Source organism: Lithobates pipiens, unplaced genomic scaffold (genome assembly GCF_037356315.1).
Source record: "Lithobates pipiens isolate NorthernLeopardFrog02 unplaced genomic scaffold, aLitPip1_a1.2 Scaffold_8, whole genome shotgun sequence".
Taxonomy (NCBI): Eukaryota; Metazoa; Chordata; class Amphibia; order Anura; family Ranidae; genus Lithobates; species Lithobates pipiens.
Genome location: NW_027507903.1, coordinates 228,854,481 through 228,881,694, shown reverse-complemented (window position 1 = coordinate 228,881,694; position 27,214 = coordinate 228,854,481). Strand labels below are relative to the sequence as shown.

The 27,214-nt window shown below is 39.9% G+C and overlaps 1 protein-coding gene across 2 annotated transcripts in view; it reads right to left on the bottom strand.

Annotated features, from left to right (window-relative positions):
• Nucleotides 1-8,113: 8,113 nt before the first annotated feature.
• Nucleotides 8,114-27,214, bottom strand: part of LOC143963731 (monocarboxylate transporter 2-like) — a 141,041-nt gene continuing 121,940 nt past the window's right edge. For both annotated transcript variants that reach the window (XM_077473450.1, XM_077473451.1), the window contains exon 5: nt 8,114-25,293. In XM_077473450.1, the coding sequence (XP_077329576.1) occupies nt 25,040-25,293 (254 nt within the window). In that variant the 3' untranslated portion in view covers nt 8,114-25,039. The remainder of the gene's footprint in view (nt 25,294-27,214) is intronic.

The following is a 27,214-nucleotide window of genomic DNA, read 5'->3' as shown; positions in this document are numbered from 1 at the left end:
TCGGAAATTAGAGGTGCAATTTATGCTCCTAGAACGCCTGACAGTGCTCCTTGCATGTTGGGCCTCTGTATATGGCCAGGCTTGTAAAGGTCTAACACACGTGGTATCGCCATACTCAGGAGGAGTAGCAGAATGTGTTTTGGGGTGTCATTGCTATATACATGCTTTGAGTTAGAAATATCTTATAAACTGACCACTTTGTGTAAAAAAAAAAAAAGTTTTAATTTTCTTTCCACGTTTTCCAAAGACTTGTGGAAAAAAATTAACCATTCAAAAGACTCATTATGCCTCATAGAATAGATGTTAGGGTGTTTGTTTTCCAAAATTGGGTCATTTTGTGGGTAATTCCATTGTCCTGGTGCTCTGGGGCCTTCAAAAGTGTAATAGGTCGTTAGGAAATTAGAAGTATAATTTATGCTGCTAGAACGCCTGACTGCTCCCTGCATTTTGGGCCTGTGTATGTGGCCAGGCATGTAAAAGTCTAACACATGTGGTATCGCCATACTCAGGAGGAGTAGCATAATGTGTTTTGGAGTGTCATTTTTGCTATACACATTCTTTGAGTTAGAAATATCTCATAAACTGACCACTTTGCGTAAGAAAAAAAAAAACGTTTTAATTTTCTTTCCACGTTTTCCGAAGACTTGTGGAAAAAAAATAACCGTTTAAAAGACTCGTTATGCCTCATAGAATAGATGTTGGGTTGTTTTCTTTCCAAAATGGGGTAATTTTGTGGGTAATTCCACTGTCCTGGTGCTCCAGGGCCTTCCCAAATGTAATAGTTTGTTATGAAATTAGAGGTGTAATTTACGCTCCTAGAATCCCTGACGGTGTTCCCTGCATGTTGGACCTTTCTGTGTGGCCAAGCTGTGTAAAAGTCCCACACAGAGTCTTTCACAGAGACTAAATAATATCCACAAATTTGGGTTATTTTTAAAATGTTTTTTCAAAATGTTCACTCTTTTCACTTTTGCTGCATAAAATAAAAAACCAGTGGTGATTAACTACTTAACAACCGGCCCATAGCCGAATGACGGCTACAGGGCGGTTGTTTAACTCTGGGAGGCCGTTATATGACATCCTCCCAGAATTCCGCTCTCGCGTGCGCCCCCTGACCGCCGGGTCCTGTGGATCGCGGTAAACAGCCGCTCATCGCGGCCGTTTACCACGTGATCGCTCCGTCAAATGATGGAGTGATAACTTGTAAACAAACCAGCGTCATGTTATGACGCCGGTTCCTCCCTCCCCCTCTCTGTACCAATCGGTACAGCGGAGGGGGAAGAGATCGGGGTCAGCAGCGCTGTGGGCTGCATCTGCAGTGCTCACATCGCTGCTCACCGAAATTTAACTTCTCAATTCCCTGCCATTACTCTGCAATACCCTGCAATACTCTGCAGTACCAGCAAATACTCTGCAATACTCTGCAGTACCAGCAAATACTCTGCAAATACTCTGCAATTACTCTGCAATTACTCTGCAAATACTCTGCAAATACTCTGCAACACCTGCCAATACTCTGCAACACCCACCAATATTCTGCAACACCCACCAATACTCTGCAACACCAGCTAATACTCTGCAATACCAGCTAATACTCTGCACTACCCTCCAATACTCTGCAGTACCCGCCAATACTCTGCAGTAAAATTCCAGCCAATACTCTGCTATACCCTGCCAATACTCTGCAATACCCTGCCATAAATTGCCATACTCTGAGATACCCAGCCATACTCGGAAATACTCTGCAATACCCAGCCATAGTCGGTGATACCCTGCAATACCCAGCCATAGACACCCCGCCGCCCTCTGGTGCTTCTACCGACTCGCCAATACGATCAAAGCCAGAATCTTTTTTTATTTTTTTTATTTCAGGCTTTCCAGCCTAGAGGTGAGATGTAGGGTCTTATTGACCCCATATCTCACTGTAAAGAGGACCTGTCATGCCATATTCCTATTACAAGGGATGTTTACATTCCTTGTAATAGGAATAAAAGTGATCAAAAAATTTATTTTTGGGGAAAAAAATGTCAAACTAAAATAAAGTAAAGTAAAATGAACAATAAAAAAAAAAATCTTTTAAAGCGCCCCTGTCCCCATGTGCTCGCATGCAGAAGCGAACGCATACGTAAGTCCCGCCCACATATGAAAACGGTGTTCAAATCACACATGTGAGGTATCGCTGCGAACGTTAGAGCGAGAGCAATAATTCTAGCCCTAGACCTCCTCTGTAGCTCAAAACATATAACCAGTAAAAAAAAGAAATTAAAGCGCTCGCCTATGGGGATTTTTAAGTAGCGACGTTTGGCGCCATTCCACGAGCGTGTGCAATTTTGAAGAGTGACATGTTAGGTATCTATTTACTCAGCGTAACTTCATCTTTCACATTATGCAAAAATTGGGCTAACTTTACTGTGATTTATTTTTTTAAGTACAAAACTGTTTTTTTTCCCCAAAAAAAGCATTTGAAAAATTGCTGCGCAAATACTGTGCGAGATAAAAAGTTGCAACGACCACCATTGTATTCTCCAGGGTGCTTGCTAAAAAAACATATATAATGTTTTGGGATTCTATGTAATTTTCTAGCAAATAAATGATGATTTTTACATGTAGGAGAGAAATGTCAGAATTGTCCTGGGTGCTCCAGAACGTCTGATAGTGCTCCCTGCATGTTGGGCCTCTGTATGTGGCCACGCTGTGTAAAAGTCTCACAGATGTGGTATCGCCGTACTCGGGAGTAATAGCAGAATGTGTTTTGGGGTGTAATTTGTGGTATGCATATGCTGTGTGTGAGAAATAAACTGATAATATGACAATTTTGTGGAAAAAAAAGTAAAAACAATCTTGATTTTGCAAAGAATTGTGGGAAAAAAATGACAACTTCAAAAAACTCATCATGCCTCTTACTAAATACATTGGAATGTCTTCTTTCCAAAAAGGGGTCATTTGGGGGGTATTTGTACTTTTCTGGCATGTTAGGGTCTCAAGAATTGAAATAGGCCGTCAGTACTTCAGATGTGATCAATTTTCAGATATTGGCACCATAGCTTGTGGACTCTATAACTTTCACAAAGACCAAATAATATCCACCAATTTGTACTTATTTTTACCAAAGATATGTAGTAGTATAAATTTTGGCCAAAATTTATGAAGAAAAAATTACTAATCTGCTAAATTTTATAACAGAAACAAAGAAAAATAATTTTTTTTACAGAATTTTCTGTATTTTTTCTTTTATAGCACAAAAAATAAAAAACCGAGCGGTGATTAAATACCACCAAAAGAAAGCTCTATTTGTTTGAAAAAAAGGACAAAAATTTCATATAGGTCCAGTGTTGCATGACTGAGTAATTGTCATTCAAAATGTGAGAGCACCGAAAGCTGAAAATTGCTCTGGTCATTAACCACTTTCAGACCGGACCATTTTGCTGGTAAATGACCAGAGGTCTTTTTACACTTTGGCACTGCGCTGCTTTAACTGGTAATTGCGCGGTCATGCAATGTTGTACCCAAACAAAATTTGCGTCCTTTTCTTCCCACAAATAGAGCTTTCTTTTGATGGTATTTGATTGCCTCTGCGATTTTTATTTTTTGCGATATAAACGTAAAAAGACCGCAAATTTTGAAAAAAAATGATATTTTCTACTTTTTGTTATTAGAAAAATCCAATAAACTCAATTTTAGTCATACATTTAGGCCAAAATGTATTCAGCCACATGTCTTTGGTAAAAAAAAAGTCAATAATTGTATATTTATTGGTTTGCGCAAAAGTTGTCACATCTACAAACTAAGGTACGTTTTCTGGAATTTACGCAGCTTTTAGTTTACGACTGCCTATCTCATTTCTTGAGGTGCTAAAATGGCAGGGCAGTACAAAACCCCCCCAAATGACCCCATTTTGGAAAGTAGACCCCCTAAGGAAATTGATAAGAGGCATGTTGAGCCCATTGAATATTTTATTTTTTTGCCTCAAGCGATTGAATAATGACAAAAAAAAATTTTTTTTTTTTTTTTTACACAAAGTTGTCACTAAATGATATATTGCTCACACATGCTATGGGCGTATGTGAAATGACACCCCAAAATAAATTCTGCTGCTTCTCCTGAGTACGGGGATACCACATATGTGGGACTTTTTGGGAGCCTAGCCGCGTACGGGGCCCCGAAAACCAAGCACCGCCTTCAGGCTTTCTAAGGGCGTAAATTTTTGAGTTCACTTCTCACTACCTATTACAGTTTTGAAGGCCATAAAATGCCAAGATGGCACAAAACCCCCACAAATGACCCCATTTTAGAAAGTAGACACCCCAAGCTATTTGCTGAGAGGCATGTTGAGTTCATGGAATATTTTATATTTTGCCACAAGTTGCGGGAAAATTACAAACTTTTTTTTTTTTTTTTTTTTTTTCACAAAGTTGTCACTAAATGATATATTGCTCACACATGCCATGGGCATATGTGAAATGACACCCCAAAATAAATTCTGCTGCTTCTCCTGAGTACGGGGATACCACATATGTGGGACTTTTTGGGAGCCTAGCCGCGTACGGGGCCCCGAAAACCAAGCACCGCCTTCAGGCTTTCTAAGGGCGTAAATATTTGACTTCACTCCTCACTACCTATTACAGTTTTGAAGGCCATAAAATGCCAAGATGGCACAAAACCCCCACAAATGACCCCATTTTAGAAAGTAGACACCCCAAGCTATTTGCTGAGAGGCATGTTGAGTCCATGGAATATTTTATATTTTGCCACAAGTTGCGGGAAAATTACAAACTTTTTTTTTTTTTTTTTTTTTTCACAAAGTTGTCACTAAATGATATATTGCTCACGCATGCCATGGGCATATGTGAAATGACACCCCAAAATAAATTCTGCTGCTTCTCCTGAGTACGGGGATACCACATATGTGGGACTTTTTGGGAGCCTAGCCGCGTACGGGGCCCCGAAAACCAAGCACCGCCTTCAGGCTTTCTAAGGGCGTTACAGTTTTGAAGGCCATAAAATGCCAAGATGGCACAAACCCCCCCCAAATGACCCCATTTTGGAAAGTAGACACCCCTAAATTTAGGGGTACACTAGTGAGACTAGGTAATAAATGGCGGGTGCCCTGAAACTATAAAAAAATAACTAACCAACCAGCGTCACCTGTAACAGTTATATGGTGATCACTGGTGAAAGGGTTAACTAGGGGGCAATCAGGGGGCTTTATGCGGTAGTATATGGGGGTCCCTGGCGCTATAAAAAGCTGCGGCGAACCTAAATACCTACCTGCCTAACTAGCGTCACCTGTGACACTAATACAGCGATCAGAAAAACGATCGCTTATTAGGCTGGGTTCACACTGGAGCGATGCGGGAACGCCACGAATGCGCGGCGGGTTCCCGCATCGCATGCCTCCCGGCGGCAGTTCACACTGCCCTATGCGAACTGCTGGGAGTGTCAGTGAAATGTTACTGACACCCCCAGATCAGTTCGCATATCGCAGTGCGATCTGCAAACTCGGATCGCATGGTGTGAACACCCATGCGATCCGATTCTGCTGCGGGCCAAAAAAAGGGTCCCGTGCGAATTTGCGGCGGGTGCGGCGGGTGTGGCGGGTGCGGCGAATGGCTGAACTCGAATCGCACAGAGATCGGATGTGATTTGCACTGCAGTGCGGTGCGAATCACATCCGTTCTCAAACCGCTGCAATCTGAACCCAGCCTTAGTGACACTGGCGACGGGGGGTGATCACGGGGTTAAACCTTTATTGGGGGGGTTAGGGGGGTACCTTAGAACTAAAGGGGGCTAACCCTAACTGCCCTAACAGTTATTAGTCACAAATGACACCCGCCGGGTGATCAGGGGGTTAAACCTTTATTAGGTAATAAATGGCGGGTGCCCTGAAACTATAAAAAAATAACTAACCAACCAGCGTCACCTGTAACAGTTATATGGTGATCACTGGTGAAAGGGTTAACTAGGGGGCAATCAGGGGGCTTTATGCGGTAGTATATGGGGGTCCCTGGCGCTATAAAAAGCTGCGGCGAACCTAAATACCTACCTGCCTAACTAGCGTCACCTGTGACACTAATACGGCGATCAGAAAAATGATCGCTTATTAGGCTGGGTTCACACTGGAGCGATGCGGAAACGCCGCGAATCCGCGGTGGGTTCCCGCATCGCATGCCTCCCGGCGGCAGTTCACACTGCCCTATGCGAACTGCTGGGAGTGTCAGTGAAATGTTACTGACACCCCCAGATCAGTTCGCATATCGCAGTGCGATCTGCAAACTCGGATCGCATGGTGTGAACACCCATGCGATCCGATTCTGCTGCGGGCCAAAAAAAGGGTCCCGTGCGAATTTGCGGCGGGTGCGGCGGGTGTGGCGGGTGCGGCGGGTGCGGCGAATGGCTGAACTCGAATCGCACAGAGATCGGATGTGATTTGCACTGCAGTGCGGTGCGAATCACATTCGTTCTCATAAACCGCTGCAATGTGAACCCAGCCTTAGTGACACTGGCGACGGGGGGTGATCACGGGGTTAAACCTTTATTGGGGGGGTTAGGGGGGTACATTAGAACTAAAGGGGGCTAACTCTAACTGCCCTAACAGTTATTACAGTCACAAATGACACCAATGCAAAAAAAAAAAAAAAAAAAAAAAAATGACATTGGTGTCACTGTGACTGGGGGGCAGGGGTAATTGGGGGGGTGATCGGGGGGTAAAGGGGGGGTGTGAGTGTGCCTGGCATGTTCTACTGTGTGTGTAGAGTGTTGGTGCAACTCACCGATCCGCTCTCCTCCGTGTCGGAACGGAAAATACCGACACGGAGGAGAGAATACATCACTTCCTCTCCTGTGTTTACATTACAGGAGAGGAAGTGATGTCACCGGGGATTTCCATTCGTCGAGAGCGATCGCGAGGGGGTGGCCATGAATGAATGGCCGCCCCCTCATCCCGGATCGCTCTCGAAGAAATGCCGACCGCCGCAGGCACCGGGGGGGGGCCCGATCGGGCCCCCCACCCGCGGGCAGGCAGGGACTTATATATACGCCCATATGCCTGCCCGTGCCATTCTGCCGACGTATATCGTCGTGCGGCGGTCGGCAAGTGGTTAAGGGTGTTTAAGTGCCCAGTGGTCAAGTGGTTAAATACCACCAAAAGAAAGCTCTATTTGTATGAAAGAAAAATGATAAAAATTTTGTTTGAATTGCATGACTGAGTAATTGGCATTCAAAGTGTGAGAGTGCTGAAAGCTAACAATTGGTCTGGGAAGGAAGGGTGTATAAATGCCCTGTATTGAAGTGGTTAAGGTGGACTTTTGCACCGTTTTTTCTTATTTTTGCACAGTGTATAGACTTTATTTTATTATAAGTTTTACTGGTTATTATGTTTTTTTCATTTCATACAGTATATGTGTAATATATTTCTGATTTATCTATTCACTTGCACAGTGGTTGAAAAGTTTTTTGTTGTATTTATTTATTTATTTAATATGTTTTTTTTTTTACATTGGATTACATGGGAATGTAATTATGTTGATCATGTCTGAGTAGCGCTGCCCTTTCCTTGTAAGTTTAATGATGCCAAACATACCAAAAACAATTGATATGGGGTTTACATACACTTTAGGACAATCATTTAAACAGAATTAACTTTTTATATTTACCAGGACTTTTCTTTATCTTAAGAGCGACTTTTCTTTATCTTAAGAGCATTAGGAATAAACTTTAATTTGATATAAGTCTCCAATGACATACCCTGCTGCCTTTTTTAAATTTCCTTGTAAAAAATTATTATGTATGAACAACACCCAAAGGTTAAAGACTGACATTTTACAGTTTAGAGTGTTTATATAACACAGCTCAAGAAATGATTTTTTTTTTTTTTACAACACAGTGCTGTATTAAAATATGGTTGACACAGGCTATGCCACAATGAGAATCCCGAAATAAAAAAGATGATTTCCAAAGGCTATAGTAAAAAATGATGAGTTTGAGCAGTTTTTTTGTGTTGTAAAATGCACCGTGCAGTTGAATTGGGTAGATGAAAAGAGCAGAAAATTTTATAAAGTTCACCCATCTCTAGTCATAGCATTATTCGTGTATCTGAATGACCCATACTTTGTCATAAAGGAATCCAACTTCTTTTATTATGATTTGTGAGCACTTTTAAAAAGTTACAGTCGGTCTATGTGGTATTTTCAGCAAAATAGTCACATCACAACAATAAATCTAGAGGTGCACATAGACATTTTATTTTCACATGTAATTTGTTTCTTTGCCATAATATAGATTGATTTATGCACAGTAATATAAATGCAATATTTTCCGGTCTAAAAAAATACCAGCTGATTATATGAAAACCACTTCAGGACAAAAAGTACAGAAAAAAGAAAAATATTTTAAACAAATACATAGACAATATTTATTTCTATTTTGTGGTACTTAAAATTCAGAGCATAAAATTAGTAACATCAGATTGCTGCTAATGAAATACTGACATACCTGCCAGCCTTTGGATGGTGTTTAATAAACTGCTATCCGCAGCCAAGCTAAATGTACTAATTCACATTATAGACATTATAACATCTATTAACTAGTTAACCACATTTGAAAATACATAAGGAAACAGGCAAGACAACTATTAATATTTATCTATGTACTTAGAGAACCCAAATGACATTTAAATCATCTTATGCAATTAAATACTATTTCCTGAGAAAAAAAATGGATGGATTTAAACATCAGTGCTCTTAGAAATCAGGCCAATAGTAATAATCTCATAAATCCACAAACAGTTATTTTTACTGCAGGAACAAGTTTCTATGATATTGTAACATCTAACAGTGTTTCATATCCTTATCCTAAGCCAGTGCTGATCATAGACCTGGTACTGCTAAGAGGTCAGGGTGAAAGCATAGGTCTATTAGCAAAAAATGGGGTTGAAAGGAGTAGACCACGTCCATTTTCAAAGTGCATTTTTACTTATCTAAGTTAAAGAGTTATAGTCAGATTGATGGCTGTACACCAGGTAGCCAGTATCCAGGTTGGGATCCACAGTGCCAGCAACCAGTGGAACCCCAGAGTGACAGAAGAGGAGCATTTGTTTCCTGACAGGGGGATCCTTGTCTGTGCATGTGTGCTCCTCATCTTCTGTCGCTCTGGGGTTCCACTGGTTGCTGGCAGTGTGGATCCCAACCGGGATACTGGCCACCTGGTGTACAGCCATCGATCTGACTATAGGAAACCTTTCTTTTCAACCAGGCATTTTTCTTTGCCTTTGCAATTTTTTAAGAATGCATCTTACATTTTTTTGGAGCAACCATATATTGAAAAGTAATTACTGCAAAGACAATGTGGTTTTGATATATTATTAATTGTACACTCTTACTTTATAGAATGTGATACACAACTGACTTAAATATACCTCTAAAGAAGGACCCTTTGAGGTCTGGAACATGTAAGGCATCCACGCTTGGAATGTACAGCCCTATCAACATTTTCACTGTCTTTTATCCATGCTGTGTATGTTGGGTAGCTTACTAAGTGCTTTTATACAATTTTTTGTCATCTTGTATACTTTTTCTATGTGATATTCATGTTTGTTACTATTTCATAATAAAATATTTTGTACTTTTTTACCTACCTGGTCTGTCCCTTGTCAAATCCATGAGGAGTTTTGCTTCGTGCCCTAGGGTACTACTAGTTCTATTTTTCTGACTATATGGATTGGACAATACCCAGTATATACACGCACACACACACACCAATTCCTCAAAATCTATTTTTGAATCTGAACATATTCTACTTAAATTGGGGTTAATGTCATGACTTGTTCTGTGATCAAGCAATTGTAAATTGTCTACTGTAAAAGACAAGAATCTATTAAGTTCATCTGCTGTTTAATCCACCTGAGTAGAAAACAAACACAATAGCACCAGTTGCTGATACCTGATAAGGATGGGATTCATTGACACAAACAGTGCATTACATAGATTGCATTACAAATGCTTACTATACAGTTTTAAATTATGAACATTATATCATGACTTGATTGATGTTTTATGAATATACACTGTTTTGCTAGTTTTGACAAAGAGACAATAAACATTGTTTGGAATTGTTTAAAGTGTATCTAATGACATACATTTTGAATCTATGTCTGTGAAGTTGAAGCAAAGTGGTTAGGGGTATATGATGACTGCTATTGTTGACCACTTTCTTAAAGTGATAGTTGCCTAGCTGTCTATAACTATAATTTATAATATATAATATATAGAGTCCTAAATATTTAAACTTCTTATCTACATGTTTGTCCTAGGTCCCTCAAAGTATCAAAGCCAGTCGATTTGGATGACAGCCAGGAAGCAAACATCTTTAAAAAGATGGCAAAAAAAGTAGCCTATGCAGTTCTTGCAGAACCGATTTTCTATACGTGTTGTCATGTAACTTTTGATTTATATTTTGTATGATGAAGGACTTCATGCAAAAATGAAATAATTAAATAGTGCACAGAGGCACCTACTAAAGTGCAGTAAAACATTAAACATCTGTTTATCAAGAAGACATAGCTTTCAAAACAGTAGTTATTGCATACTTTCCTGAGTTTAAACATGTAAGTATTTACAAACCAGGAGCTGCCCTTTGGCAAGGTAAGCTGTATTTTGCAAGGGAATTTTCCCCAGACATTAGTGAATGAGATGAAGATCTGCTGATGTCCATTTTCCAGTACGGTGCAAGCAGAAGTGCTGTTTCGTTATTGTCTTTGCAAGGGTGTTCTTTGCAAAGTGATATATCATCCACATTCAAGATCATGGGAAAATTCCCTTGCAAAGTGCAACTTCATGCAATGTGAACAGCCTATTTTCCTTTAATATATCATGTGTAAAGCCTAGTACATAACTCTAGATTTTTTTCCTTCAACCTGCTGGGTTGAAAAAAGAAACAGTACAGTGATCTTCCCTGCTGTGCTATTGTGTTCTGATAGGGGGACAGCCCCCCAGAACACTCTGATCAGTGCTCTCAGCCATTGACATTAGCTTTTATCGCCCAGTTGCAATACACACGGGCTGAGATTTCGTCCGTTTTTTATTGAACCGGCCGATGTCGCCTGACATTCTGCCCATGTGTACTAGGCTTTAGACAACACTACCCTAATTGCTCCATGTGAAATATGTTCCTAACGTAAATCTATTTAATATTTGGTAAGAGATTTTACCCAATATAATATGAAATATATTACACACCATCCCCTTTTAATAAATTAAGACAAAAGTAAGTAAATATTTATTTGTAGGTAACTGGCAGTGAATTGCTCTATTAAGTTTTTATTTTGGATGCAACCAAGAATAATTTGTAATAATAATTTGGACCTGAATTGCACCAGAACCAGTGAACGGGAACGCACAGGTTGGAAACCGCAGGCGCACATATTTGAACCCAGCTTAAAAGCCATAATGTACATTATATACATACTGTAGGCCTTGTCATAACAGGAAATGTATTGATGGACAACGCTTTCACAATCTCAGCAGTCATATATTAATTTTGCATGATGTGATATTTTTGTCATAATTTAAAAAAATCTTATGCTCACGCTTAAATTAATCTTTACCTTACCATTCTTTAATCAGTGGCTTGCTGTTTTGGTCCTTACACCCAGCTACAAAGATGAAAGTTTGATCAATACACTTTAAGCTTTGCCCAAAAACTCATGCTACCCATTCTAAATATATTACACAAACATGTTCTCACCAATTTAACTAACTGATCACCCAGCATATTGTTTTGACTATAGTGGCTAGAAAGAGCAGTTTCCTCTACAAACAGGATAAGAGGGAATTTGTATTTATTTTTATATCCTTGTGCGTAAGTCAGGTCTTTCACTGTGCTAATTAAAATATATTTCCATAATTAAATCATCCCTTGATGTTTTCAGCACAAACATTTTGATGAGAGCCTAGCCCTGTCTTTCTGAGCATTTCAGGTGTAACATATAATGTGGTAATTTACGGATTTATGCAAATATCAACTTGCATTTAAACAAGTGAATGAATAAGTTACAATGCAGTATAGGGGTTGATTTACTAAAGGCAATTAGACTCTAGAGCTGCATGATTCTGGCTAAAATGAGAATCATGATTTTTTTGCTTAGAAGATAGATCACGATTCTCTCAAGATTCTCGCGACGTCTTTTTTTTTATTCATTGAAGTGTATTTTTTCCAAAAACACTGTGTTTAAAAAAACACTGGGCAAATACAGTGTGGTATAAAATATTGCAGCAATTGCCATTTTATTCCCTAGGGTCTCTGCTAAAATATATATAATGTTTGGGGGTTCCAAGTAATTTTCTAGCAAAAAATATTGATTTTGACTAAAGAAAGAAGTGTCAGAAAAAGATTTAGACTAGTGGTTAAACTTCCTGCATTTACACATTGTTGAAAACTTGGCAGTCTGCCTGGATTTTTTCTTTACACAGAAGTTTATCCCTTTGATCTAAGAAGGAAGTTAGTTACAATGTTTCTTTATTAAATACTTGGCAGACTGCCCCGGATGTTTTCTTTTGACAGCTGAGTGAGCAGATAAGTCTCTCCACTTGTTTTATGAAAGAATCGGCAAACACTGCAATAGAGATCATCAGAGGGGTTGAATCGAGATCACGATATTTTCAATGATTAATTGTGTAGCTCTACTGTGCACTCTGCAAGGGTAGTTGCTCCAGAGCTTAGTAAATGAGTAGAAGCTCTGCTGACTTCCATCATCCAACCATGTGCAAGAAAAAATGATTTTTTACAATTTTCTTTGCACGTGCACTCTTGAGTGCATTCTCTTTGTGTAAGCTTTACCTCATTTACTAATCTCTGGAGCAACTGCCCTTGCAAAGTGCACAGTCTATTTGCCTTTAGTACATCAACCCCATATTATTGCTGAACACTGGGTTTAGAGGTTGATTTACTAAAAGCAAAAAGACTATGCATTTTGCAAAGTGCAGTTGAACTCTGCAAGTGCACATGCTCCAGAACTTAGTAAATGAGCAGAAGCTCTGCTGACTTCCATGAACCAATCATGTGCTAGCAAAAATTATGTTTTTTTTTTTCTTGCATGTGATTGGGTACTCTTTACAAAGTGAAGTCTTACCTCATTTACTAAGCTCTGGGGCAACCGTACTTGCAGAGGAAAGCAGCACTTTGCAAATTGCACAGTCTATTTGCTTTTAGTATATTAGTCCCATAGTGTGCAATAAATGATACAAACTTTATTAAATGTATGACTATATTCAAACAATAGCATTCTGAGAATAAGTATAAAACATCCACACACAGAATCAATATTTGGCTATATGTAAATTCAGATAAGGTTTTGTATAGTCTGTGTGCTTCCAGTAGTAATAATAATATTATAAATAATAGTCATTCCTGATAACACATTACTTCAATAGCACTCTGCGGGGTGCTTTTTGTGGTGTAGTGTAGAAGGAAGGTGTATTAAGTTGAGGGCTTAACAAAAGCACTACTTTTTCAGAATGCAATGCACCAAACTGCATCATACTGCAGTACCATGTGATTTGGTGCCCGCAAAAGTGCTGCATTTGTGAGTTGGATTTGGGGTGCCATAACCAATCCATTGGCATCTGCATGTTCTCTCGTAAGGCTAGAGCATTCACCTGCAGTGCAAGAAATTCAGACGGAGCGTTCCTATCCTGCACCTAATGAAACCGGCCCCTAATGCTGGCATGTTTTACATAAAATCATCAGATGAAAAAAAACTGCAGTCCACCTATGTAACACAAACCTTGAGTTTCCTATTACCTATCACACTGAAATGATGCATCAACTCAAGGAGAAATCTGAACCCAAAAATGTTCAATTAAAAATACTAACATCAAAAGCTCTCCAATGTTTCTTATCAATGATTGCCCATATATGACCTAATAAGAACAGCTGAAGGTGTATATACACAGGGGTTGATTTACTAAAAGCAATTAGACTGTGCACTTTGCAATGTGCAGTTGCACTCTGCAAGTGCAATTGTTCCAGAGCTTAGTAAATGAGTTAAAGCTTCACAATCACTTGCAAAGGGGAAAAAAAAAACAGCATGTGTAGCGCCCTTTACTTTTTGGTAGGTGCTTAGTGGTGTTTTTGATAGCGTAGGGTGTAGAGACAGGTACATTTGGCCAGGGCAATGTCTTTTTGCTGAGCCTGGTTGTGGATTCAGTGTTGGGGGGGGGGGGGGCGTGGACACCTACACTTGGGCCCAGGGATGCCTCCTCTGCTGGATGGTGGGTGTGCTGGACAGAGAGGATGGGCTGAGACCTGAGCGTCAGGAAACCCCATGTGAGAGAACTGACCAATGGTTAATTTGGGTGGTCACAGAAGGAGGTCCCTCATAAAAGGGGGGGGGGTCACATGTCCTCGGGATATTCAAGGTTGGAGTTCGGGTTCAGACTGACAAGATATTTGGGGGGCACATCCTAAAAAATGCATAAAGATGGTGCTGCCATAAGACCATACAACAGAACAAAAATATTACAGCACACTTTTACCTCCAGCAAGGCTTTTTTAAAACACCTAGACATTTTCAAAAAACATTATCAAAAAATATGGGGATTTGGTCACACCATATTGCTATATGGTGCTTAAGCCCACTTACTGCTACAAAGTACCCCATGATTAGTGGGTCCTACACTATCCATAGATCAGGAGAGCCTGCTTCTCTGAACCATGGGAGCTATACTCCTCTATATGGTAGAACATGAGGTCTCCACCCATGACACAGGTGGTCACTAATGAGAGGTACCTCTCATTATTGCAGTAAGTAGGTTTAAGCACCATATAGCAATATGGTATGACCAAATCCCCATATTTTTTGATAATGTTTTTGGAAAATGTCTGGAAAATGTCTAGGTGTTTTAAGAAAGCCTTGCTGGAGGTAAATGTCAGTTTTGCATGTGTGTGCTGAAATATTTTTGTTCAGGTTCAGGCTGAGGCCCGGGAGTTCAGAGATCGGATAGCTGGAGATGACTCCAGGGAGGCCGAAGTCGGGCCCCTGGAGCAGGAGTCATCATGTAGCGTTGGAGGAATACCAGGATGTCCCAGGCGGGGATGTACCGGACTGCACTGTGGGAGGAAGTAGGAACTAATAGGAGGAAGAAGACTGGGAAACAATCTTCTGTGAGTAGAGCATGGACTGTTGTTGGGAGAGTGCAAAGGGAGTGCAAACCCAGTGGATCTATTCAGAAACTTTATGCTGTGTATCCAAGGATCTTTGCAAAGTGCACAGTCAATTTGCCTTTAGTAAATCAACCTCACAGTCCTTTAATGCAGTATATAACAGAACCAGGGGCGGACTGATCACTGGGCCACTCGGACACTGCCCGAGGGCCCCGTGCCACTAGGGGGCCCCATCAGGGTTGCCAGCCTCAGTAAAACCAGGGAAAGTATGTAAAAATCTGTGTTTTTTTTTACATCTGTCTCTGAAATGTCCCTTACCGACATCCTTTTAGTCTAAAAATCCTGAGATTATAGCTGCCCCACCTCTCCAGTACCTTCTCAGCCAATAGAAACATGTCTGTGTATACTGTGTGATTGTATACTGTGTGTGTGTTTGTGTATACTGTGTGGCCCCATAATGTCTGATTGCCTGGGGGCCCCATAATCTCCTACTGTCCGGGGGCCCCATGAGTTGTCAGTCCATCCCTGAACAAAACTAATGATTACAAACACTTAGGGGTTGATTTACTAAAGGCAAATCCACTTTGCACTACAAGTGCACTGAAAGTGCAGTCGCTGTAGATCTGAGGGGAAGCTCTGAAAAGAGTGGAAGCTCTTCTGATTTTATCATCCAATCACGTGCAAGCTAAAATGCTGTTTTTTATTTTCCTTGCATGCCCCCCTCGGAGCTACAGCGACTTTACTTCCAAGTGCACTTGTAGTGCAAAGTGGATTTGCCTTTAGTAAATAACTCCCTTAGATTCATAAAGATAAAGAACATCTGTGCAACTAGATACGAGCCAGGAAATCAGACACCTCTTAACTGTGTATCAAAAATAGCATAGTCATAGGTTCCAGTGGACTGGCTGATTTGCCGTCTTTGAAATGAGTCCAAGATCGAAACATGCAGGGCAAAGCGACAAACTTGCATTAATTACCCCCCACCCACTGTGGGACAAAAATGTTTTGGAAAATTCATCCTATTTATAAATAGTACATTTTCATTTAACATATACTTGCTCTTATGGTATAAGTAAATTACACAGAAACAAGTTTAATATTTCACTTTGAACAATAATGTGAACTAAATACATATTTAGCTGCTGTTTTCTGAAAACTACCCTATTCATGATAATAAAAAAGAGAATTCAGTGCATTAGTGTTAATATTATCCTAAAATCTTTGTCTAGAAGGCTTCAAAATAAATACAGTACATTTCAATTCTCAGGCTACAGGTCTTCCATAAAGCTTAAATATAATGTTTGGATTGTAAAAATGTCTTCACTGTGTAATTGTCTTTAAAAGATGGATGCTGCATCTGCCCTCCACAGTTCTGCTCTCTGTACTGGTTATGTGCCCACAGTAATGCTGCCACTACTACTTTGACAAGGTAATATCTCTGATTTTCAAAGGCATTTGGTGCACACACAGTAGATTGATATCATTTGTGGCTATTCAGCTATATATTTAAATGAACAGTTTTGTTTCAGGTGTAATTAAAATGTGACATATCAGGATTTTTTATATAATATATAATGTTATGTTTTAAAATGCTACAGGTTTGTAGCCTTTTGCTTAGTGCCGGTTCACGCTAGCGCGATGCGAGAACCTTGCGAATCAACTGCGGGTTCCCGCATCGCTCCCGACACGCACGGCAGTTCACACTACCATATGCGAACTGCTGGGGAGTGTCATTATATGTTAACGACACCCCCATTTCAGCTCGCATATCGCACTGCGAACTGACAGTTCGGAAATTAATCGGATCGCATATGTGTGAACACACATGCGATCCGATTCTGATCCGAACAGAAAAAAGGGTCCTGTGTGTGTTTGTACTGAATGCGGTGCGATATCAGCCATACTATCTGTATGGCTGACATCGCACCCGCACAGACATCACATGTAATGTGAACAGCAGTGCGCTGCGAATTACATGCATCGCGCTAGTGTGAACCGGCACTTAATCTGTGTTAGTGAGCACTTCTCCTTTGCAAAGATAATCCATCCACCTCACAGGTGTGGCATATCAAGATACCGATTAGACAGCATGATTATTGCACAGTTGTGCCTTAGGCTGACCACAATAAAAGGCCACTCTAAAATGTGCAATTTTACTGTATTGTGGGGGGGGGGGGGTCCAAAAAACAGTCATAACTGGTGTGACTACCATTTTCCTCATGCAGTGCAGCGCATCTTCTTCACAAAGAGTTGATCAGGTTGTTGACTGTGGCCTGTGGAATGTTGGTCCATTCCTCTTCAATGGCTGTGCGAAGTTGCTGGATATTGTCAGGAACTGGAATATGCTGTCGTATACGCCGATCCAGAGCATCCCAAACATGCTCAATGTCTGACGTTTGGTGAGTATGCTGGCAATGCTAGAACTGGGATGTTTTCAGCTTCCAGAAATTGTGTACAGATCCTTGCAACATGGGGCCATGCATTATCATGCTGCAACATGCGGTGATGGTCGTGGATAAATGGCACAACAATGGGCCTCGGGATCTCATCACGATATCTCTGTCACTGCCATCAATTAAATGCACCTATGTTCGTTGTCCATAACATATGCCAGCCCATATCATTATTATTATTATTATTCACGATTTATATAGCGCCAACAGTTTACGCAGAGCTTTATAATGTATAGGGGGGACAACACAATTACAGTACAATACAAAAGGTACAGGAGGGCCCTGCTCGTAGAGCTTACATTCTAAAGGGAGGGGGTGGTGGTACAAAAGGTAATAGCTGCAGAGAATGATTTGATGGGGGTGGCTCCGGGGGTGGGTGTGGGATAGGCTTCCCTGAATAAAAGAGTTTTCAGGGACCTCCTAAAGGTGGACAGGGTAGGGGCTGAGCGGACAGACTGGGGTAGGGAGTTCCAGAGGATGGGAGAGGCTCTGGAGAAGTCTTGAAGGCGAGCATGAGAGGAGGTAACAAGGGAGCTAGAAAGCAGGAGGTCCTCGGAGGAGCGGAGGGGGCGATTTGGGTGATATCTACAGATGAGGTTGGTAATGTAGATGGGGGTGATGTTGACATGGCTTTGTATGTTATGGTTAGCATTTCGAATTTTACACGGTGGGGTAGGGGAAGCCAGTGAAGGGATTGGCAGAGAGGGGCAGCAGTCATGGAATGATTAGTGAGGTGTATTAGTCTAGCAGCAGCATTCATAATAGACTTAATATCATAACCCCACCACCACCACCATAGACGCTGTCTGCCATCTGCCCTGTACAGTGAAAACCGGGATTCATCTGTGAAGAGAACACCTCTCCAAAGTGCCAGATGCCATAGAACGTGAGCATTTGCCCACTCAAGTCAGTTATGATGACAAACTCAGGTCGAGACCCAAATGAGGACGACGAGCATGCAGATCAGCTTCCCTGAGTTGGTTTCTGACAGTTCGTGCAGAAATTCTTTGGTTATGCAAACTGATTGTTGCAGCAGCTGTCAGGGTGGCTGGTCTCAGACGATCTTGGAGGTGAAAATGCTGGATGTGGAGGTCCTGGGCTGGTGTGGTTACACGTGGTATGCGGTTGTGAGGCTGGTTGGATGTACTGCCAAATTCTCTGAAACGCCTTTGGAGAGATGGATTATGGTAGAGAAATGAACATTCAATTCAAGGGCAACAGCTCTGGTGGACATTCCTGCAGTCAGCATGCCAATTGCACGCTCCCTCCAAACTTGCGACATCTGTGGCATTGTGCTGTGTGATAAAACTGCACATTTTAGAGTGGCCTTTTATTGTGGCCAGCCTACGGTACACTTGTGCAATAATCATGCTGTCTAATCAGCATCTTGATATGCCACACCTGTGAGGTGGATGGATTATCTCGGCAAAGGAGACGTGCTCACTAACACAGATTTAGACAGATTTGTGAACAATAGAACAATATTTGAGAGAAATAGGCCTTTTGTGTACATAGAAAAAGTTGTAGATCTTTAAGTTCAGTTCATGATAAATAGGGACAAACACAAAAGTGTTGCGTTTATAATTTTGCTCAGTATAGTATGCCAAAAAAAGTCTTACTTGTTATAATAAACGTTTTTGTGAACACTCCTGCTTGTATTTTGCTGCTACCATTACTACTGTTGTCTTCCGTGTCTATACAGTAATATATTTCCTCCCTCATGTAGCTGTGGTTATAATACTGTGCATGCGTGTTATTTCCTAAAGCCAAGCCTTGCCTTCTTTTTTTTTTTGTGGTTGAACTGGATGGACCTGTGTCTTTTTTCAACCTGACTAACTATGTAACTATGTAACCCCTGTGACATAGCGAGTCACATGGAGTACAGGCTCAAATTCTCAATGGCAGAATTTTGGGGGTGACGCCGGCATTAGGAAGAGACGCAACCCCGAGATATACACATAATTTTTCCACCAGCAATAAGCTTGCCCGAAAATAAGGGCTAACAGCTCATGTGTCGGTGACGTCATTTAAGAGAAACATAAGGATTACACCGAAAGCAAGCAGGTAAGAAGCAATAAAAACATAGCAAAGAATACTATAGCCTACATGTATTCATTTTAAAGAAACTGGTTGGAATGGGTTTACAACCGCTTGAAACAGGAAGACACTGGGATTTCAGCAAACCTATTTTTTAAACACTGTTTCAACTCAGCACTATTGCCCCAGTCCATTTTGTGCATTTTTTCTAAAATAATGTACTCAAGGCAGTCTTTCTCCATTGAATAAAAGTGAAACCCCAGGACACTCCCTAAATGTAAAAAATATTTACGTTCTATATTTTGTTGTATTTGCTTTCATCATTATCACTTAACCTCCCTGGCGGTATGATTCAGTCTGGAATAAGGTGCTGAAAGTGGTACAATTATTTTGCATGGAAATCTGGCTTTTATTTTGTAGTCCTGTAATTCTTAGGAATAACGCTCTGAAATCTCTTCAAACCAGAGTCTAGCGGACATCCCGGGTATGATAAAGTTTATAATATAATAAAGAATAATAAAAATTATTGAATAATGTAATCAAATCCAAAAAAAGATGAAAAAGGGACATGTTTTGGTTGCTATGGACAATCTCCAAATTACAAGCAGTAAAAAACAGTATTTATAATATAAAAGTGCATGCAGGGCATTGCACAGACCACTAGGGACAAAGGGGGTGTGTATTTTTTACTACAGCACTGTAATCTGTAAGATTACAGTGCTGTGTGTCTTTTGTGTCTTTTTACATTTTTGAATTTGCCGCCGTTCTCCGCTCCCGTGCGCCGTAACGTCGCAGGGAACGGAGCTCGGCGGCATTCGGCACTGTGAATCGAGCGCAGGACGGCTCGATCACACAGCGCGGCGGACATCGCTGGATCCAGGGGACAAGGTAAGTGACGTTACCTGTGTCCTCCCCTGCATCGAGCGGTGCAAGCCCGAGTCTGGCTCGGGGTTACCGCTATTGTAATGAAATTCCCAACCCGAGCCAGACTCGGGATTACCGCTAAGGAGGTTAAACACAAATGTAGGGCAAAGTAAAGGAACAAATCTCTGTTAATGGTATTTAGAAACTAGCTGCGTAATTTGAGAGGACCCATCAACAATTTGACATTATTTGATAATTAGGCTTTTTTAATAGTTTTGCGTAATATTAGTGACATGAATATTAGAAACATATGTAAGAAACAATGAGGTTGATTTACTAAAAGCAAAATGACTGTACACTTTGCAAAGTGCATTTGGACTCTGCAATTGCAGTTTCTCCAGAGTTTAGTAAATGAGCAGAAGCTCTGCTGACTTCCATCATCCAATCATGTGCAAGCAAATATTTAGTTTTTTTTATTTTCCTTGCAAGTGATTGGCTACGCTTTGCAAAGTGAAGCCTTACCTCATTTAATAAGCTCTTGGGCAACTGCACTTGCAGAGGGCAACTGCACTTTGCAAAGTTCACAGTCTATTTGCCTTTAGTAAATCGACCCCAAAGACCAACTCCAGGCAAAGCAGTGTTTCAGACCTTATTGCATCCTCCCAATCCTTGAGCCTAGCTGTCTATGACACCTAGTGAGATGAGTTCCCAGTACATTTATATAGAGTATCCACTAGGTGTCAGCACAAACACATAAAATAGTTTATGTTCCCTTTATCTGCCCTTTTAATATATAAAAAAATATATGGTAAAATAATTCTTCTATTTCAGTGACAACTCAGCTCAGCCAACGAGTCCCATTCTGTCACAGGCATGTTTGGACTGGGGGGATATCTCCCCAAAAGGATCCCAGATATCAGTGAAAACCAAAAAATATATATATATTACAATTCACCCCATTCCTTCTAAAACATGCATACATTTATGGTGGATATTCTCTTTTAAATTGAGAGTAAAATCATTAAATTGTGTGCTTTTCCTATGCACTGGAAATAACTTCTGCCCAATGTTCATGTGCTGATGGAGTGCTAATGGCGCATGCAAGAACAGAAAAAAAAAAGCCTTGTTGGATGGTTAGTTCATTTATCCCAATGCAGTTATTAAACATTATATTTAGCTTAGTTTTGTTGGAATAATTTAGATCACCATGAAATATGCTTAAAAGTATGGTTGCTGGAATAGCGCTTTTGCTTCTTCCCTGTGTTTTACATACATTATTATCTACATTTATTCCTAATATAATGTACAGTTGTGCTCATACGTTTACATACCCTGGCCGAATTTATGATTTCTTGGCCATTTTGCTGAGAATATGAATGATAACACAAAAATGTTTCTTTCACTCAAGGTTAGTGTTTGACTGAAGCCATTTATTATCAATCAACTGTGTTTACTCTTTTTAAATAATAATCAGAACAGAAACTAGCCAAATGACCCTGATCAAAAGTTTACATACCCTGGTGATTTTGGCCTGATAACATGCACACAAGTTGACACAAAGGGGTAACCATCCTCACCTGTGATCTGTTTGCTTGTAATTAGTGTGTGTGTGTGTGTGTGTGTGTGTGTGTGTGTGTGTGTGTGTGTGTGTGTGTGTACAAAAGGTCAATGAGTTTCTTGATTCCTGACAGACTCTTGCATCTTCCATCTAGTGCTGCACTGAGGTTTCTGGATTCTGAGTGATGGGGACAGCGAAAGAATTGTCAAAGGATCTGTGGGAAAAGGTAGATGAACTATATAAAACAGAAAATGGATATAAAAAGATATCCAAGGAATTGAGAATGCCAATCAGCAGTGTTCAAACTCTAATCGAGAAGTGGAAAATGAGGGGCTCTGTGGAAACCAAACCACTGTCAGGTCAACTAAAATTTCAGTCACAACTGCCAGGACAATTGTTTCGGGATGCAAAGAAAAACCCACAAATAACTTCCGTGGAAATACAGGACTCTGAAAACTTGTGGGGTGGCTGTTTTAAGATGCATAATAAGGAGGCACTTGAAGAAAGATGGGCTGCATGGTCGAGCCGCCAGAAGAAAGTCATTACTATGCAAATGCCACAAAGTATCCGCCTTACAATACACCAAACAGCACAGAGACAAGTCTCAAACCTTCTGGTACAAAGTCATTATGACCAAAATTCAGCTTTTTGGCCACAACCATAAATGCTACATTTGGAAAGGAGTCAACAAAGTTTATGATGAAAGGTACCCCATTCCTACTGTGAAACACGGAGAGGATCACAGATGTTTTTGGGATGTGTGAGCTACAAAGGCACAGGAAATTTGGCCAAAGTTGATGGTAAGATGAATGCAGTATGTTATCAAAAAATACTGAAGAAACATTTGCATTCATCAACTGCGCATGGGACGTACTTGAACATTCCAACATGACAATGATCCAAAACACAAGGCCAAGTCGACCTGTCATTGGCTACAGCAGAATAAAGTGAAGGTTCTGGAGTGGCCATCTTAGTCTCCTGACCGCAATATCATTGAGCCGCTATAATCAAAAAAAGAGCGTCAATTTTGAAAAAAAAAAACACAATATTTTGTAAATTTTGCTATAATAAATATCCCCAATTTTTTAAAACAAAATAATGTTTTTTTCCTCAGTTTAGGCCGATATGGATTCTTCTACATATAATACAATAAGCGCATATTGATTGATTTGTGCAAAAGTTATAGCATCTACAAAATAGGGGAAAGATTTATGACATTTTTATTATTATTATTTTTTTTTACTAGTAATGGCGGTGATCAGCAATTTTTATCAAGTCTGTGACATTATGGCGGAGAGATCGGACACTTTTAACACATTTTTGGGACCATTGACATTTGCTTGCTATCCCCACTTAAAGGGCCGACGTACAGCTACAACGGTTCACGGGAACACGCCGACCTGCCGCAGTATAATGACGGTGGCTGGTCGGCAAGCAGTTTAAAAGAGTAAACACTGTTGATTGATAATAAATAGCATATCACTAGCCATAAGTGATAGAAAAGCTTTTGTGTTATCATTCATATTCTCTGAAAAATGGCCAAGAAATCATAAATTGTTCCAGGGTAGATAAACTTATGAGGACAACTGTATTTATAACATTAAAAAAAAGTGATTATTTAATACATGTTTGCTAGTGGCAGCATGTTGTTGCAGGTTGCAATAATTACTGATTTGCTGAATATTTATAGATCACATATTCACATGTAAAATAGGTCTTATTTTGATGTCCCAATTATTTTAGTTTATTTTTGTAAGCTGTAAAGGGGCATACAGTATATGAAGGTCCCGTTCCTAAATTAGCATAGCTAGGCTTTTATGGGTGTAATTTTGGTAGGGTGGAAGTATTGTAACCATTTATTTTGAAAAAAATAAAATAGCGCACTAATAAAGGGAAATATAAGGTTACCTTCATACTGAAATATATATATATAAATATATAAATAAGTAACTGAAATCCTTTAGAATAATAATTTGAATACCTAAATTTTTTTGCATATTGGGAATAAATTTGTGAATTTTGAACTTTGTTTTGGAACCCATTACATTTTTTTACATCTTTTTGGTGCATCGTGCTACACTGATCCATTTGTATTTAATGCGCCTTCAATGCACATCCCCAGACCAAGAACGCATCAGAGTTTTTTTTTAACACATTTGTTTGTGCATGCTCATTTGAGTGCCTTAAAAAATGAATGACAACCAACCCATACGTAGTTCATAAAAAAATGTGTTAATGTACTGCATATAAATGCACATGAAAACATACTGGATTGGTCTACATCTGTTAAAAAAAAAGCCTTTGTGATGGGTCAGTGGGTACTCAAGGATTTTTTTTTTCTAATTAAAAACAAAACAAACAAAAAAAAATCGTGCAATGTAAAAAAAACATTACTCTGTCAGGCACTTATGAAAATATGTTGTAGAATGCAGTTGAATAATGTTTGACATGGGAGGTACACTCTCTTCTTAAACCTCATATTAGGTTGTGATGTCATGTATTATGTAACTTCAGAGTGCTGCATTTTTAAACTACAAAGTACAGTAACAGGAAAATTCAGTCCCCTACTGAAAAGCATGAGGGGTATTTATAATGTAGTTAATATGACATTCACTATATATTCACTGCAAGTGAATCTTCCTAGTGCATGTGCTTAAATTACAAGGAATGATTAATCACTTTTGAATGTCACATTCACTGCTTTATATACAGTATATGCCTCTATGTGTTAAAGCATGGTATTATTCAGTGTGAGTTTTTTTTTTTGTTTTTTTTTTCGTTTGTTTTTTGTTTTTTGCTTTTTGTTTACAAAATGCAAAAATTCAAGTTCCTATCATTACCTTGCCTTAACATTTTCAAATGTAATTTACAAGTCTTTACATCATAATGCTCACAGTACCATTTTCTGAGTTCTGTATAATACTTGCATATCACTGGTTTTTAAAATATTAACAATAAATACAAGTTCTGATTATATATTAGTTTCTCGTTCAGATGAATTTGTCTGTGTGTTAGATTGCTTTTTGACTACATCAACTGAGTTTGTTGCGTTCAAAGGTTCAGCCTCTTTTTCTGCATTTTGTGCCTTGTTTGCCAGCTTTTCCCTTGCAAGTAATCTGTAATTGATAGCATTCCCAATGAACAAATAGATACTTGCTACAATTACAATAACGCCGCATACAAAGTACATGTATTTGTAGCTTCCGGTTACGTCCACTAAAAAACCTAAAAAAGGAAAAAAAATGTAAGCTTTGTAACTTCTGTCTATACAATTCATACATATTCTATTTTGTTTTCATTTACAAGTTATGTTGATTTCTCGCATTTTGCCCGTTTCATAAGTATATTTCGTACGTATATGGAAAAATATAAAGTGTGAAAAAAAACAATATTGAGAGGATGCCCACAGAATCTTCTACTTCTTTACGTAAAAATACTAATCTCCTTATGAATGACCATGTTTACATACAGCGGTACATAACAGAAACACACAGAATGCAGTAAGAAAAAACTGAGATGTATGAGCTGTATATGCTACAGATAGGAGATTGTTTGCAGCTGTTCTATTAGTCTCTTATGAATGCCCTCCTGTACCTTTTGTATTGTACTGTAATTGTGTTGTCCACCCTATACATTGTAAAGCGCTGTGTAAACTGTTGGCACTATATAAATTGTGAATAATAATAATAATAATGTTAAGGCTGCAAAACTCTATAAAAAAAAGAGGTTAGGGTTTAGTGAAAAGGTTGCAGTAAATCATGATTTCATAACTGGAACCATTTAGGACCTATCACCTAGACTATCAAAGTAGATAGCTCCAGAGTCAGTCATTGCATGGAAACCAACATGCAGGAAGCACTGTTAAATATGTCACACCTTAAACAAATACACAATTTATCACATTCATATATATATCATTGTGTATAGATGTAAACTTTTTTTCCTGGCCCACCTCATACCATCACACATTAAGCTCACAGGACCACCTCTTCATAGCTAAATTAGAGACAGCCCCTCCCCTACTTTTTTTTGGTCAGGCTCCAAGCCACCTGTGGATTGCAGTTGGTAAGTGCTTTGCTTGCTGCAGAAATACCCCCCACTGCCAAACCTACCCCTCCATGTTCAGCCTCTCATGGAGTTGGAAGACCCTGAATGTCGGATGGTATACCCTCCTAAAAACTGGGTGTCCTTTGTGCCAGGTCACAGGCAATGTTGATTAGATAGCACATATATTCCACAGGTGTGGTATTACTAAGCTCTGCAATGTCACCACTGGGGTTTTTCTTGTCTTGTATAGGCAGCGTGCTGCGCTGTTCTCCTGGCTTTGTCTTCATTCTGAAGAGGGCAGGGAGACAGGCGGACCGGAGTTGTGATCGCCAGTCACCAAGCAGTAGCTTTAACAGTCTTGGAACTGGCAGAGGAACTGAATTCTCTCCCTTTCTCTGCAGTCCTGACAGTTTTTTCATGTGAGGTAAAGACTGCTGTGCTGTGTTCCTGGGGGGTTAGACAGTCTGACTGTTTTTGTGTCTCCTGTCTGCCTCTGGAAGGCTGCCTGACCTCACCTGCTGGTGCTTCTGAAGTTAGTGGATGCAAGTAGATGAGTCTTAAAGGCACAGTGCACCTGTTTTTCTTGGTGAAATTGTTTTACTTTTTTTGCATGAGCACACCACACCTGTCAGTGGCACAGAAACTTAGCAAAAGGTATGAAGGGGCAGCGTGGGTAGTGATCAAACAGGAAAAGCAGTTAACTCCATCTTAATCTATAAAAGATCTTGGAGTAGTTTTTCATGCCCGAATAAGTCCAGTGGTTTTCCAAAACTGCAAAATTTGCAAAATTAAATCTGCGTACAAAGAGTCGTGGAGACAGCATTTATGTCAGCGAGGGATTGCATTGTACCCATTGGGTGATTTTACAGCAGCTATTCCAGTGCTGCCTTAGGCCAGGTGGGAACCGCTTACAGGCAGTTAGTGGAAGTCTACTTACTGGAAAAGCAGGATCCACTAATGGATCAGTTAGGCAAATTTTTTTCTAACAATTCCTACCTCAACTAGTATTGGCTCTATGGGGCATTCCAGCGATAATTTTCATAGACAGCCTACAGAACACACAGCTTCTGGTATTTACAACAAGGTACAAAGGTGAAGT